Raw genomic sequence first — 14,834 nt, forward strand, 5'->3', positions numbered from 1 at the left:
TTACTGTGCCAGCGAGAGCTCGTAAAACCTGGCCTCTTTACAAATACGGTCCAACTGCATTGTCACATCCAGGCAGCCACTCCATTAATAAAAACAATTGGATGCGCTGGGATATCCGGTCAGGTTTTAATGTAAGCCTTGGCCTAGTGCGCTGATTTCTATGCAAAGGTAGATGCTACAGAAGTGGTGATTCAGGAGAGCCCTTCAAACAGTGATTAGAGCTGAATAACTGTAATCAGGGCTGTTTGGGCCTGTAATAATGATGCAGTGTGATTCTAACACCAGTAATTAAGCGCCATGGAGCCCCAGACGATCGGTGTCTGCGCTCTTATTGACTGGAGGATGATCAGGCCGCAGAGCACAAAGGGACGAGCAGGAGAGGTGTCTGTCACAGATCACAGCGCTACGACTGGGTGGTCACAGGTGTGCGTCGCGGCTGTTTACGGAGAGTCAGTCAAGCCCGTTTGGAGGAGGGGTCGGTCGGAGAGGATGGGGGGCGCTGTCGATGGGGACACGACGGGTACGCTCTGCGGAATGGTGACGGGGCGCCGTTTGCGATTGGCTGTGCGGTGCAGTTGTGGAGGAAGGGGGCGGAGCTATGAGGCAGACTGCTCGTTCTGATCACTTATTTTATCCGTCAAGTGACCTGGAAATCGATCGAGGTCCGCGATCAGGCTTAAAGGGCATTACAACCCGTTACATTCTCCTTGAAGGACCTTGGAGGGTCCTGAGGGATACTTGAGCAAGGGAACAAGAGGGCATCCTTTTGTTTCAGTATTTTTTTCAGAATGAGTGGAGAAGTGTGGTTGCGAGAGTAGTGCCTACTGTTGAGTATTCAAGCTGTACCCAAGTTGTATACGACGTGCATACTCAATAGTAGGCTGATTGGACACGGTCTAGGTAGAGTCTGCGGAGTGGAGCAATGTGGTCGTGCCAGGGGGGCGGAGACAGAGGAGGGAGGAGGCGGAGTCGGTGCGTCGGCCGGGCGACCTTGCGAGCAGCGACAGGCCTGGACAGGAGGGGCGGGGCTGTTGGTGGTTGGCAGAGCCCTCGCTGACAGCTGTGATGTACAGTTGGTAATTCCACGCTTCACTGGCACCGCAAAGACCTTCCTGAAGAGAAGGTTACATCCCGCCAGAACATAGACGTGTGTGTGTGTGTGTATGTGTGTGTGGGGAGGGCAGGGATGGAGGGATGGAGAGGGGGATACGGGAAAGGGCACAGGCCGATAAAGAGGGAAAATGTGATTGAGGCCATGTTTAGTCCTGCTCTGGACTAAATGGTGTAGGTATTACTGTGTTAATTGTAGGTAAATCTTGGTCTGTTGCAGTTGTATTTATGCTGTATTTGCATTTGTATTTTGTATCTTGGTACTGACCAAATTCCTTACTGGCCTATTCGCCATGTGTACTAGGCTTAATGTTCAAGGCTGTATAACTGATTCTGTGTGAATTGTTTTATCCAACAAGTTCTGTAGTTTGTTCTATGCACTTTTTCTATGCCGGTGGCTTCTGATGAAATCGTCTCCTGAATAAAATGTAACGTGATGTAATGCTTGTTTCGGGTAGGGGTTTCTGTACAAGGCGGTGTACCCTGCTTGGCTTTGGGTGTCTGCAGCAGGGTGAAATGTCTTCTTCCAATCCACACCCTGCCTGGTTCTGGTGGGGGGGGATTTGCACCCGGGGTTGTGTCTTTGTGTCTGGATGTAGAAGTGCATGTACTGTCTACATTGGGGGAGGGGGAAGGGGGGGGGGTCTCTTCTGCAGCAGGGGAATGAGAGAGGTCGGGGTGGGGGGGGGGGGGTCATATACCCTCAGCTGTACGGGAACACACATGCTCACGGACTCCGCTTCGCTTGTGATGTTGACCCGGAATGTTCCAGAAGGCTCTCTCTGGGGAGGTGCGCACACGGGTCGGGGCTCTTAGCGTGTTAGCAGCTGCGCTCCGATGACACGCCGTCGGCCCCCGACACCTCCCTCCGCTCGATCTGCCTCCCGGCTCCCAAAACACTCGCACTCCGGTCCGGTCCTGTCTCTGGACCCCGTGTCTCTGGACCTGGGGCCACCCCGCTACTGAACCGGCCTTCACATTACACTTATTTAGCTGACGCTTTTATCCAAAGCCAATTACAGTTGAATAGACAAAGCAGGGGCCAATGTGGGGGTGAGGGCCATGCTCAAGGGCCGAACAGCTGCTCGGATCTTAGCCACTAGGCTATAGGCAGCCCCTGTCATGGGACATCTTTTCTAAATGGTGAATAAAGAGAAGGATGGAAAAAAAATATCCCACCACCCTGAGAAAGTCTGAGACTTTGTGTGTTAACACAGCGGATAGGAGTTTTCTTTTCTTTTTTTACATGCTGTTTTACACTGGAAACCGCCTGAAGCAGAATATTTAGAATGTGTGACCTGAAGACCTGAGCTTTCGTGAAACAGCGCCCATCTGAGGGTCGTAGATCTCGGTCGGATAGAAACGGTGCGGTTAGACGTGGTGGGGGAGGGGCGGTGTTTGTGCACGCACATACATGTGGTAGCGCGTTTGGGCCTCACAGGGATGGTCTGAAACACGGCAGCCTTCACCCTGTTGTGTGCGAGCCCGGGGGATCCGGTGTGTCTGAAAGGACCTGTCTCAGAGCACAAAGAACTCGGTGCTTATTTCCGTTTGTTGGGCGATGCTCCACGCACACATTCACACACACGCACGCGTTCCGCCAGGTGGCCAGACACACCTGTCCCCTTCATCACCTGTCCTTTGTCCTCCTCTCTGTGGCGGACTCTCATTCACCCCGCTTTGCCAAAGCATGCGTTTGCCCCGGAGCGAGAGCTGTCTGAACAGAGCCGAGCGTTGTCTGAACCGCGCTGTCTATTCACGCCCCTCTCTTTACTGGAGAACCTGCTGTAAAATCCAGCGTGAACATTGAGCTGGTCAAGCTGATCATAAGCTGGTCAACCAGCATGACCAATCTGGTCATAAACTGGTCAACCAGCATGACCAAGCTGGTCATAAGCTGGTCAACCAGCATGACCAAGCTGGTCATAAGCTGGTCTAGCTGGGTATAAACCTAGCTTGAGCGTTTTTTACAGCAGGGTACCGAAGCCGTCCCGCTACAAAGGGGCTGATCGCACCAGCGTTTGAGCTGTAACCAGGGTGGCCGGCTCGGTGCTAACACTAGCACAGGAACGGGGAGGTGTCTGGACTTTAGCGTCTGTTGTGGAGAGGAAAGATAACTGTGTACAGAACCACGGCACACTGGGTCAGACTGCACGGTGTGGCTGCCGTACCGTATGCAGGCCTCCAGATTATAAATAGAGTCGTGCGTTTTGAAATCGCGCGCTTGTTAGGAATGCGACTTCCCTGACAGTATGTCGACTGCAGAGGTGCAATAATTGCACTGCTCTGCTGGTTGGGCTGACAGGCCCTTTGGGAAACGGGTTCGCATTGTTAACACGCACAAGTCATTATAGGAGGGGGGTGGGGGCTGTCACACTCCCCCTGTCACTCACACACCCTCCGCAGGGGGAGGGGGGGTCGGTGGGGCTCTTTGAAGGGGGTTGTCGTGGCTCTACCTTTAAAGAGCTGGGCTGTGTACTAAACACAGCAGGACGTGTGTGTGTTTGCCCCTCTCCCCGGGGGTTAAATGCAGGCATTGTTTCTCTAATTCCCTCCCCATTCAGAGGCTGTTTTTATGAGCCGTTGGTCGGAGGCTGTGTAAGCAGAGCGTGTTTTGGCATCGCGCTGAAACACGTGCCGGTGATCTGAGGTGCGTCGTTAGCACGTTAGCACGTGCTTCAGCGCTGCTGTCGGGGTTTTTAGCATAAGAGGGTGAAAATCGCTCGGTAGTGAAATGCCGCACCAGCTGACTGAAATGTACTAGTGCGGAACGTTCTGTGCTGTCCTCCTGACCCAGACAAGAGACCACTCCATTTCCCTGTAATCCCCTCCACGGCAAAACCAAAAAATAACCCCTGTGTAAAATCCAGCTTGACCAGCTTAAAATACCAGCTACCAGCTGTTTCAAAACATAGCTTGAGCTGGTCAAACCATGTTGAGTAGGGAGCTGGTCAACTAGCTACCAGCTTTTTCAAAACCTTGGGCTGTTTTTTTTTATTATTATTATTATTTTTTTTTACTTGTTTTGTTAAATAACACAAAACATTACCATGGAGGCAGGCTAATTGAGGAAGGCGGGGCCGGGTGGGAGTAGGGTGCCCTGTAATTCAGTCAGCCTCACTCAGCTGCAGTTGTGTTCAGCCTGTCACGCGCAGATGAATGCACAGATGAAGGAGGTTATTCTGGCCACTTAGTGTCCTGGGCCCAGTGTTTTATTGTCCCTGATCACTCATTACAGCCAGCTGACGTCCTCTGTGCAGGGCGGGGGGGGAGGGGGGGGGCGCCTGTGTGAGACAGCCTTCCCATTACCAACATACAGTATCACATCCACACTCAGAAATACAGGGACAGTGGAGGTGCATTTCTGTTCTTCAAGGATCGCATTTCCTAAATGTACGCTGAGCCTACAGTAATGTTCTCTTTGGGTACAAATGAATATGCTGCACCAAAAATGGTGCACAAATGAAGTATACATGTGCAGAAGTCTTAGGCACCCTAGACTTTGTTATATATATATGTTTTTTTGTGTGTGTTAGTATAAAATAACACATTTGTGAGTTTCAAATATTCACTTTCCAAATGATTGAATTTTACAGAGACATTTTTGTTTTTAATGAAAAAAAAGTAACATTTTACTGTAAACAATTGGCTACTTTTTACATAAAAGCTTGATCAAGGCTGTATGAGATCAGAAGCAAGGAGCCAAGCAAAGTCTGCAGAAGAACTGTGGCAAGTTCTCCAACATGCTTGGAACAACCTCCCTGCTGATTGTCTTATAAAACTGCAGGACAACGTTGGTTAAGTGATGCAGTTTTAACACCGAAGGGTGGTCACACAAAATATTGATTTGATTCAGTTTTGAACTATTCTGCCAAATTACTAAAATGTAAAGTAAAATGTATAGCACGTTTATTTCATTTAATTATTTTTTAAAGAATCTTATCTGTACAGAATGTTATACAGGTGCCTAAGACTTTTGCACAGTACTGTATATTGCTTGTATCACCACAGCAATGAACTCGATTCTACTTTTTGTTTGTGAGGGTCTGGCCAAAACATACATTTCATAAATATGATATCATTATTGTAGAATATTGTTCTGCTCTGTGGAGTGGATTACACAATGTCATTAATGATCTCATCTTTGTGTGAACTCTTTGTCTTGCAATGGCTTCGTAAGGGCCTGGCTGAGATCACTGCTATTTCTGTCTGAGTTAAATGTAGCGTCTGTCATTAACACTGATAATAATACCTCACAGAGCCGAACCGTCCACCATCACACGGTTAGGTGAAAACATCACTTTAGCTTTGGAGCATAATGTCACTGTATTTGTGCAGGTTTAATTTTGGATTTTGACACCCAGAACTTTTTGGAGTGTGTATTCTATCACACTGTTAATTTGGCTATAATAATACAAATTCTAAAAATGTTCTTGTATAGTTTCTTGCGTAGTTTCACAGCTCTTTATAGTAGTTCTACACAAACTATTACTGCACGCACGCACACGCATGCATGTGCATGCAAGTACACACACACACGCACACACAAAACACCCCCACACACCCACAGACACACACACGCACGCGCGGACACGTAGACAGACACACACACACACACACACACACACACACAGCAGAGGCGTGAGGTACACAGGTTCACCTCTCCACACGGGCAGAGACGGATGTTTTATGGCCTCTCTGGCAGAGTGCCAGTGTGCCAGAGGCACAAGACCAGAGCAGAGAATCAGCCGTGCTGTAACTCACACAATAAAAACAGCACATTAACTCTGCTTTAAAAAGGGGCAGGTCACCCTTCCTCTCACACACACACACACACTCACTCACAGACACACACGTACATACACGCTCTGTCACACTCATACACACACACACACACTCACAGACACACACACACACACACACACTCACACACACAGACACACACATACATAACACGCTCAGACACACACACACACACACACACACACACACACACAGACACACATGCTCACACACTCAGACAGACACACACACACAGACACACATGCTCACACACTCAGACACACAGACACACACACGCGCGCTGGCACAGGTCACCCTTCCTCACACACGCTGCTGTAATGAGAGAGAGGATTACTGGGGTCACTGGCTCCCCTTGGCGGATTCCGGTCTGCTCACACGGCTGCTGATGTTCGCTAATTAAACCACATTAAGTACAGTCAGACTCAGTCACATGCAAGCATTACGCTTACAGTGTCGCTTTCAGCTCTGCAAGCATTTCACTGTTTATCTTTTACTGTAAGTGTAAAATAATTATGAGTTTGTAAGTGTATTTTTAATCTCCATGCTCTTTTTTTCTTTAAAAATAAGAAGGAAATGGATTCGTTTTTTTTGGGTGGAGGTACTGTACAGTATATATAATTTGTTATTTATTTGGTGCTTTTTATCCAAAGCGACTTATGGTTCAATAAGCAGGCGACAATCCCCCCAGGAGCAATGGGGAGGTTAAGGGCCTTGCTCAAGGGCTCGACAGCTGCCCTGATCATATTGTGGCTACACTTGGGCTTGAACCACCAACTTTCCAGGTCTCAGTCATGTACCTGTGCCACTAAGCTACAGGCTGCCCCATTTATTTCCCCTAATTTACATCAGACCTTGTGTCCTATAAGGCTGGACAAGCACGCCGCTGTCGTCACAGTAACCGCAGTGTCCCTGGCGGTGGAGGTCAGTGGGTTATTATGGGATGGGAGTGAGTTTTAAATGGGGAGTGATGGCTGAAATAAAGAGCCATTACCTGCTGGCTCAGGAGTCAGTCACCGTGGAAACACCTTGACAGGGCGACGGCGTCAGTCTCTGCCGTTCTGTCTTGAGGCCTGCGGCCCCAAAGCCGTTAATGGAGCTCTCAGATATATCAATTATGAGCCGACCTCGTGTGTTCATGTATGAAGCCCCCCCCCCACATAAAACCGAATATTTGGGTCATAACATTTTGCTGCCATTGCGGGACATCCCTCATCTTTTCCTCTCCACTTTACTCCTCTCTCTCTCTCACTCACTCTTGCCCCCTCTCTCTTTCTCTCTCTCTCTCCCTGTCTCTCCTCTTTCTCTCTCTGTCTCTCTCTCCAATTGGGGGTGATGATGTGCGACAAGGAAGTTTTCTTTAATTAATTAATTAATTTATTTATTTATTGAAGTTTGTGTTTCTGATACTGGGTTCTTTTTGTTATTTTAATTTAAAAAGTTAATGTATATGCTAAATAACGAATTGCCGGAGATAAATTCAATAAAGGGGCGTCAAAGGGGCATCTCTCCCTCTCTCTTTCTTTCTGTCTCACTTTTCCTCTCTCCCTCTCTCTGTTCTTTCTGTTATCATGCCTTAGTTGGCCAAGAGAACTTAAGGAAAATAAAAGCAGTTGAATGCAGTGGTTTTGTGAGCTTTTGCTGTGAGAAACTTGTCTTCTCCCTGTTATGGTGGAGTTGGGGGGGTGTGGAGAGGGTGTGAGAGAGAGAGAGAGAGAGAGAGAGAGAGAGAGAGAGAGAGAGAGAGGGGGGAGGGGGAGGGAGAGAGAGGGGGGGAGGGGGAGGGAGAGAGAGGGGGGAGGGGGAGGGAGAGAGGGAGAGGGAGAGGGGGGAGGGAGAGAGGGAGAGAGAGAGTGAATGTCACGTCACGTCACACAGAGTGATGAAATTAGGAGAAATGGGACCTACATCGGCGCTGTATTTTTGACGTGAGTATAACTCATGAATGGTTTGTGCACTGACTTTATCGCCCGTGACAATGAGCGAACCTGGGAACTGGAGTTCTCAGGCAGGGTGGTGTAGTCCAGCCGACCGAACCGCTTTGTGATGGAGAGAATGGGACGGATAGACCAGGAACAACAGAGGGAGGGAGCAGAGGAGATGACAAAGGAGAGAGAGAGACTGAGAGACTGGGTGAATGAAGGGGGGGGGGGGGGAGAAGGCCCTGCCCAAATCTGCCCCACCCCCACCCCCGCCTCTGACCTTGAGTTCTCCCCCAGAGGGTGGCTGTTGCCATGGCCATGGCTTTTGTATCTGGGACCCCCAACCAGCTTCTCTCATCCCTCCTTTTTCTCTCTCACTCCATCTCACCACTTCATCTCTCCTCTGGTGATGAGATCCACCTCTCCTGTCTCAGAGTTTGCAGAAGTTACTGTCCCCTCATAAGGAACCCTGAGGCTGTTAACACTTAGCGTACACCGTGGCTAATTACACGACTGCTTAAAATTCACATCCGCCAAATTCCCAGCTCATGCATCCAGCAGACTTCATCAGCATTTCTCCTGTTTGCTACACCTGGCTCGGCATATGGATACTTTATTAAATTAATCTGCAAAATGCTTATAGTTTATAGCTTCAATTTATGTTCCTTGACACAAACAAGACAGATAAGTCAGCCTCTATGAAAATGAAGCTTACTCAAATCACGTTACATATATAAAATGATATTGTATATCCTCAGTGAGCACTTTATTAGGTATTTGGCTTTATTAGGTATTCCACTTAGAGGTTTGATGCGTTGTGTGTTCAGAGATGCTCTTCTGCATATCACTGTTGTAATGTGTGGTTATTTACATTACTGTCACCTTCCTGTTTGACTAGTCTGGCCCTTCTCCTCTGACTTCCCTCATTAACAACGCGTTTATGCCCGCAGAACTGCAGCTCACTGGATGCTTTTTGTTTTTTGCACCACTCTCTGCAAACTCTAAAGACTGTCCTGAGATCAGCAGTTTCTGAGATACTCAAATCACCCTGTCTGGCACCAACAATCATGCCATGGTCACAATAACTTACATCACAATTTTACCCCATTCTAATGGTTGATGTGAACATTAACTGAAGCTCCTGACCCGTATCTACATGATTGTATGCATTGCATTGCTGCTACACGATTGGCGTAGATAATCACATGAATAAGTAGTATGTAAATTGTAATAAAGTGCTCAGTGAGTGTATATTGTAATGTATTGGCTTTCATTCTTTTGGCCTCTGTTTAGGGAAGTGTCCATTCAGTGTTTTCACGTCTGTATTGCTATTTAAAAAGGAAAGGGACACACATCTTAGTAATACTGCTTCTCTGCCTTTGTAAATGGCTTAGTACAGGAAAGCATAAGTCTGGGATGTTCCTTTGACTGAGGAGCGGGATTTTGGCGAGGGTACAGTAAGTGTGCTGCGAGCTGTCAGCTGTAGTTAACCCCAGCTCGCTGAGCACAGGGAGTTTTACTGACACCTTGTGGCCATTTGGCAGCGGTGCGGGGCTCCGCGCTCGGCTGAGAAACGGGCGGGATTCTGCTGACTCCGGGAGAACACAATGAGTGTGAAAATCGCGTGGGAATCGAAAAATAAATGGTCTTTAAAATATATGGCAGCGATAAAAAGGGAGAATTTATAAACGCACGTGTGGTTGTAAAATACGCATCGTTAGGGAAGCTGTAGATTATGGGGCTTTACGTGGAATAGGACCTGAAAGAGTCGGCTGTGAATCACAGATGAAATATGGGCCCCAAGAATGCAACACAGCATAAAGTCTGTCATTATCCCTCTCTCTCTCATATTCTCATCTCCTCTCTCAATCTCTCTCCCTCCTCATCTCTTTCCCTCTGTTCTCTCTTTCTCTCTCTCCCTCCCCATCTCTTTCCCTCTGTTCTCTTTCTCTCCCTCTCTCCCTCCTCATCTCTTTCCCTCTGTTCTCTCTTTCTCTCCCTCCTCATGTCTTTCCTTCTGTTCTCTCTTTCTCTCCCTCACATCTCTTTCCATCTGTTCTCTCTCTCTCCCTCCCCATCTCTTTCCCTCTGTTCTCTCTTTCTCTCTCTCTCCCTCTCTCATCTCTTTCCCTCTGTTTTCTCTCTCTCCCTCCCCATCTCTTTCCCTCTGTTCTCTCTCTCTCCCTTCCCATCTCTTTCCCTCTGTTCTCTTTCTCTCTCCCTTCCCATCTCTTTCCCTCTGTTCTCTCTTTCTCTCTCCCTCCCCATCTCTTTCCGTCTGTTCTCTCTCTCCCTCCCCATCTCTTTCCCTCTGTTCTCTTTCTCTCCCTCCTCATCTCTTTCCCTCTGTTCTCTCTCTCTCCCTCCCCATCTCTTTCCCTCTGTTCCCTCTCCCCCTCCCCATCTCTTTCCCTCTGTTCTCTTTCTCTCCTCCTCATTTCTTTCCCTCTGTTCTCTTTCTCTCTCCCTCCCCATCTCTTTCCCTCTGTTCTCTTTCTATTGCTCCCTCCTTCTCTTTGTCTTTTACTCTCTCTCTCCTTTCTTCTCTCGGTCTCTGTGTCTCCCTGGACCTGCCTGAAGTTATATTTCATGATGTAATCAAAAGCAGAATCGCAGCGGATGTTAAATTCCACAGAATTATAGTCCTGATGAATTGTAGGAGGCATACTAAAGCAGTAGCGATGTAGCCGTTTCTTCTGACAGCACTGAAGAAGCCATTTCTCTTTTCTCTGTTATAGTGTAGCGTTGTGTTTACAGAGTGCTGCATAAATGATTCTGTCTGCTGTGCACGATTGAACTACCTGGTGGTGCACATATTCTGTTACCTTATACGAGGCTTCTTACCCAGACAAGTACCCGGGCAAAAACCATATTCCATTTTTGACTCTGAAGATGTTTCCCCTGTCCGTTAACCCAAGCCCAATGTTAAGTGGTTCCACCCAAATCCCAAAGGGGTTTTGGCTTTGGTTGAGAAAATTGAGAATTTTAGTTAGGTTTTAATAGGGGCCAAAAACCATTGTATAGCAGTCATTTTGAAACATTGGTTGAAACTCTTGGGAAACGATGACTGCCACTCTTGGGATTCTATGGAAGTTGAGCTTGAGTTTGTCCTGGTTGTAGAGCACCTATTTGAAGCCTCTTTTTAAGCTGGCTTGTAGCGCGTTGCATATTTCCTTTCTGCACTCTGTCTCAAAGTCTCTCTCATGTTTCTCTCTCTCTCTCTCTCTCTCTCTCTCTCTCTCTCTCCCTCTCCCTCTCCCTCAGTCACCGGCTGGAGGTTCGAGCCCAGGTCGCCCAGGCGTTTCTGTCCAAGTTCCAGCTGTCCAGCGAGGAGATGGCTACGCTAAGGGGGGCTCGTGATGCCCCTGTTACCGAGGTAACGCCGCACCCCAAACTCCGGCGACCGCTTTAGCTCATTACTTTATCTGTCCTCATCTCCTCGGTCCTGGCGTGGCCAGGAAAACGATCAATGCCCGCCATCTTTAATGACTTTCAAACACATTAAAATACTCCTTGGAGGAGCTAGGAAAGTACAGGAGGCAGAGATAATCATCCAAAGCTACTTACAGTTGATTAGACTAAACAGGGAACAATCCCTCCTGGAGCAATGTGGGGTTAAGAGCCTTGCTCAAGGGCCCAATCGTGGCTACACTGGGGCTTGAACCACCAACCATCCACGTCCCAGTCATGTACCTTAACCACACGGCTACAGGGTACCCCAGGAGATGTGGAGTGAAAATCAGCGATTGGACTGAACCCCTCCTGTCATGTGCGACAGGAAGTGAATGTGGCGCACAGGAAGTAGTTGCAGAAGGCTGACGTTGTGCTGCTCTCTTCTCTGCAGGACTTCTTCAGAGCTCTCAGCAGGGTGAAGCACATCCACGAGGATGTTAAGATTCTGCTCAGGACCAATCAGCAGACAGCAGGGTGAGCCCCGTCAGCCTCCCAGCCAATGACAAACTGGCTCTTCATTCAGCTCAGAGACCGATTCAATCTGACCAACAGTATAGAAGAAGTACATGAAGCCTCCATTATAAATGTAGAAGCATTCATAAACACTAATTCTGAACCACTTAGGCTGTCCTTGGATGAGATTTTAACGTCCAGGTCATAAGTCAAAATGGCATACCAGGATTCATGCTGTTTCTGACAAGAATGAGGACATGCCCTGCTGAAAAAAAACTGCTCAATCTAGGGTTTGAAACAGCTGGTAGCTGGTAATTTAAGATGGTCATAACTGGATTTTACAAGAGGATGTCGTTCTTCTTTGCACAAGTGTTTAGAAATGTAATACAAGTATTCATGGTGGCCTTAAGTGTTTATATGTAGATTCATTCAATGACATTTTCACAGAAAACACCATTGCAGATCTGAGTTCTGTTTAATGGAGACTTGATCATATTTCTGTCAGGCTAATCCTCGGTGACAGTTATTGCAGTGTAATTGCCAGCATCGCCGTAACGTGACATGTGTACAAGTGATGGGTGTGTTTGTCTGTACACGGTGAAATGGGCGGGAAAATTAGCTGGCAGATGTCACGCCAAGAAGAGGTCGTAACTGCCACTGTAAACAGGAATACGCCATTTCATCTCGATCACTCTCACAAATATAAATATACAGTCATCTTTATATGTTTTATAACTGCATTAACGCTGAGTTTATGACTCCGTCTGTGCTTTTTGCACATCATAACTCATTTCGCACAGCTCTATAACGCCGATCACAGCATGTAAAAGGGTTTAATAACAACACTAGCCTGCTTGCGCGGTGGACATAAACACAGCTGTCAATCAATGAAAGCTGCTCCACCTCTTCTCTCAATCGGCGGGGCCGGAATCAGGGCTAGATACATTACATTTCATGACATTACATTACAGGCATTTAGCAGATGCTCTTATCCAGAGTGACGCACAACAAAGTGAACACCCATAACCAGGGACAAGTGCGCTGAAACACCCCAGAGGGACGTACAGTTCAAAGTGCTAGAAATGGCCGTATGGATATAAATTTGAACCTCGTTCAGTCGATGAATCTGATGAGAACAAACCAACCTACCACCCAGCTCTCTGTTTAGTTTAAAATCTCAGTTCAGTGCTGCTACGCTGTCACAGAAACCCAGCTGTATGTGATAACTGTGCCTGGTACTCTCTGTTACTAATATCTACATAAATATGCACCAGTTCTAAGATTTAAAGATTAATCATAGATACATCTTCACATGTTTATTCTAATATAGATGTGCAGTGTCACACTTTTTCAGAACATATGATTTAGTAAACAAGTTGCATGTTATTACAGAGGCATAACATGTCAGAGGTAGACTTTGTTATAACTATAGTTTACCCTACCAGGTAAGTGTGGAAGCAGCTTGTGTTGGACCCTCAACTGTAAGCTCTGGATAATGGATCAGTGCCTGTGGCTGTGCCTGTGTTTAGTTCAGAGTGAGGGGTTTCCTGTACCTGTGCCTAGTGGAGAAAGACTGAGGGGTTTCCTGTGCCTGTGCCTAGTGCATAAAGAGTGAGGGGTTTCCTGTGGCTGTGCCTAGTGCAGAAAGAGTGAGGGGTTTCCTGTGGCTGTGCCTAGCGTAGAAAGAGTGAGGGGTTAACTGTGATCTGTCTGCAGGCTGGAGATCATGGAGCAGATGGCCGTGCTGCAGGAGACGTCTTACGAGCAGCTGTACCGCTGGACGCAGAGTGAGTACAATTAACACTGTGAGTGATACTGTCAGACAGTATTAACACTGAGTGATGCTGTCAGATAATTAACACTGAGTGATACTGCCAGACAGTATTAACACTATGAGGGAGTGATGCTGTCAGATAATTAACACTGTGAGTGATACTGTCAGAGAATTAACACTATGAGGGAGTAATGCTGTCAGAATTAAATCACTGTAATTAGTCCTGCCAGAACTAAATCACTGTGGCTAATACTGTCAGAATTAACCCTGTGAGTGATAATGTGATGGAGTAATATTGACAGAATTTACACTAAGTAACACTGGCAGAGAATTAACACTGTGAGAGTGCGTACTGTCAGAGACTGGGTATGCTAATGCTAGGATACAGTTAGCATTGTTGAATGAGAGCACTAACTCATTCCTCCTCAAATACCTATTCAAATTTGCTTCCTTTGTGAGTGTAGAGGGAAAAAATCTTTACGTCCAGTGTTTAACACAAAGTGAAATGCTCTCTGTCTGTGTGCAGATGAGTGCCGGGGAGTCACCCAGGAGGCCTGTGACATCACCCCAGTGCTCAGCCAAGCCATGGAGGCTCTACAAGACCGGCCTGTCCTTTACAAGTCAGTATTAATTTGTCAAGACTGAGGTGGAAAAGTCTTAACTCGGCCAATGTGGCTACACTGTGACAAACACTTTAATCTGTGCAATCCATTCAGGTTCTTGTTTTTGTTATCCTGTTGAGCCGTTAGTCATTGGAACAGTGTGTCTCCCTGCTGCCCACACCCTTCTCTGGCTGCTTTTCGCACACAGCTGGTTGCTCAAAGGTTTGGGGAACCCCCTACAGACGAGAGCTAACCCTGTTTACCGCCCCCCCCCCCATACCCTTTAAGGGTTAAATTCTTTTTATTAACCTCAATAAAATCCACAGCTTTCTCTTGACTATTTTTCACAGAGCTGATGTCACGAAACTAAAGTCAGTTTGTCCAGGATAAGAACACATTTATTCTGAGATGGCCCTCCTTACTGCACATAGGCGTGAGCACAGAACCTGTTATTTTTTGTGCATCGGCTGCGATACTGCAGACTTGCCACTAGAGGTCAGACATTGACTTCAGATCGCCAAGTCCTTTCCTGAACTTCCCCTGTGGGGATTTCTGAGTTTCTGAAAGAAAACGGATGAGGGAAACTTTGTATTCTCGTGCGGTAATGATGATCTCTGTCAGAAACTCTATGGGTCAGAATGCCCCATCCCTTGGCGTGACTTGGTGGGTAGAGATTGTGCAGGTGTGGGGAGTAGGTAGTTTGCGCTAGTGTACGCGAAC

The 14,834-nt window shown here is 47.3% G+C and overlaps 1 protein-coding gene across 1 annotated transcript in view; it reads left to right on the forward strand.

The window, feature by feature from the left end:
- The window catches only part of cog6 (component of oligomeric golgi complex 6), a 42,724-nt gene that overhangs the window by 5,266 nt on the left and 22,624 nt on the right, over positions 1–14,834 (forward strand). The window contains exons 5-8 of the mRNA XM_061217879.1: positions 11,097–11,208; positions 11,677–11,759; positions 13,455–13,525; positions 14,039–14,132. Coding sequence (XP_061073863.1) covers positions 11,097–11,208; positions 11,677–11,759; positions 13,455–13,525; positions 14,039–14,132 — 360 coding nt within the window. The remainder of the gene's footprint in view (positions 1–11,096; positions 11,209–11,676; positions 11,760–13,454; positions 13,526–14,038; positions 14,133–14,834) is intronic.

The sequence above is a fragment of the Conger conger genome, chromosome 13, assembly GCF_963514075.1.
Source record: "Conger conger chromosome 13, fConCon1.1, whole genome shotgun sequence".
NCBI classification, from domain to species: Eukaryota; Metazoa; Chordata; class Actinopteri; order Anguilliformes; family Congridae; genus Conger; species Conger conger.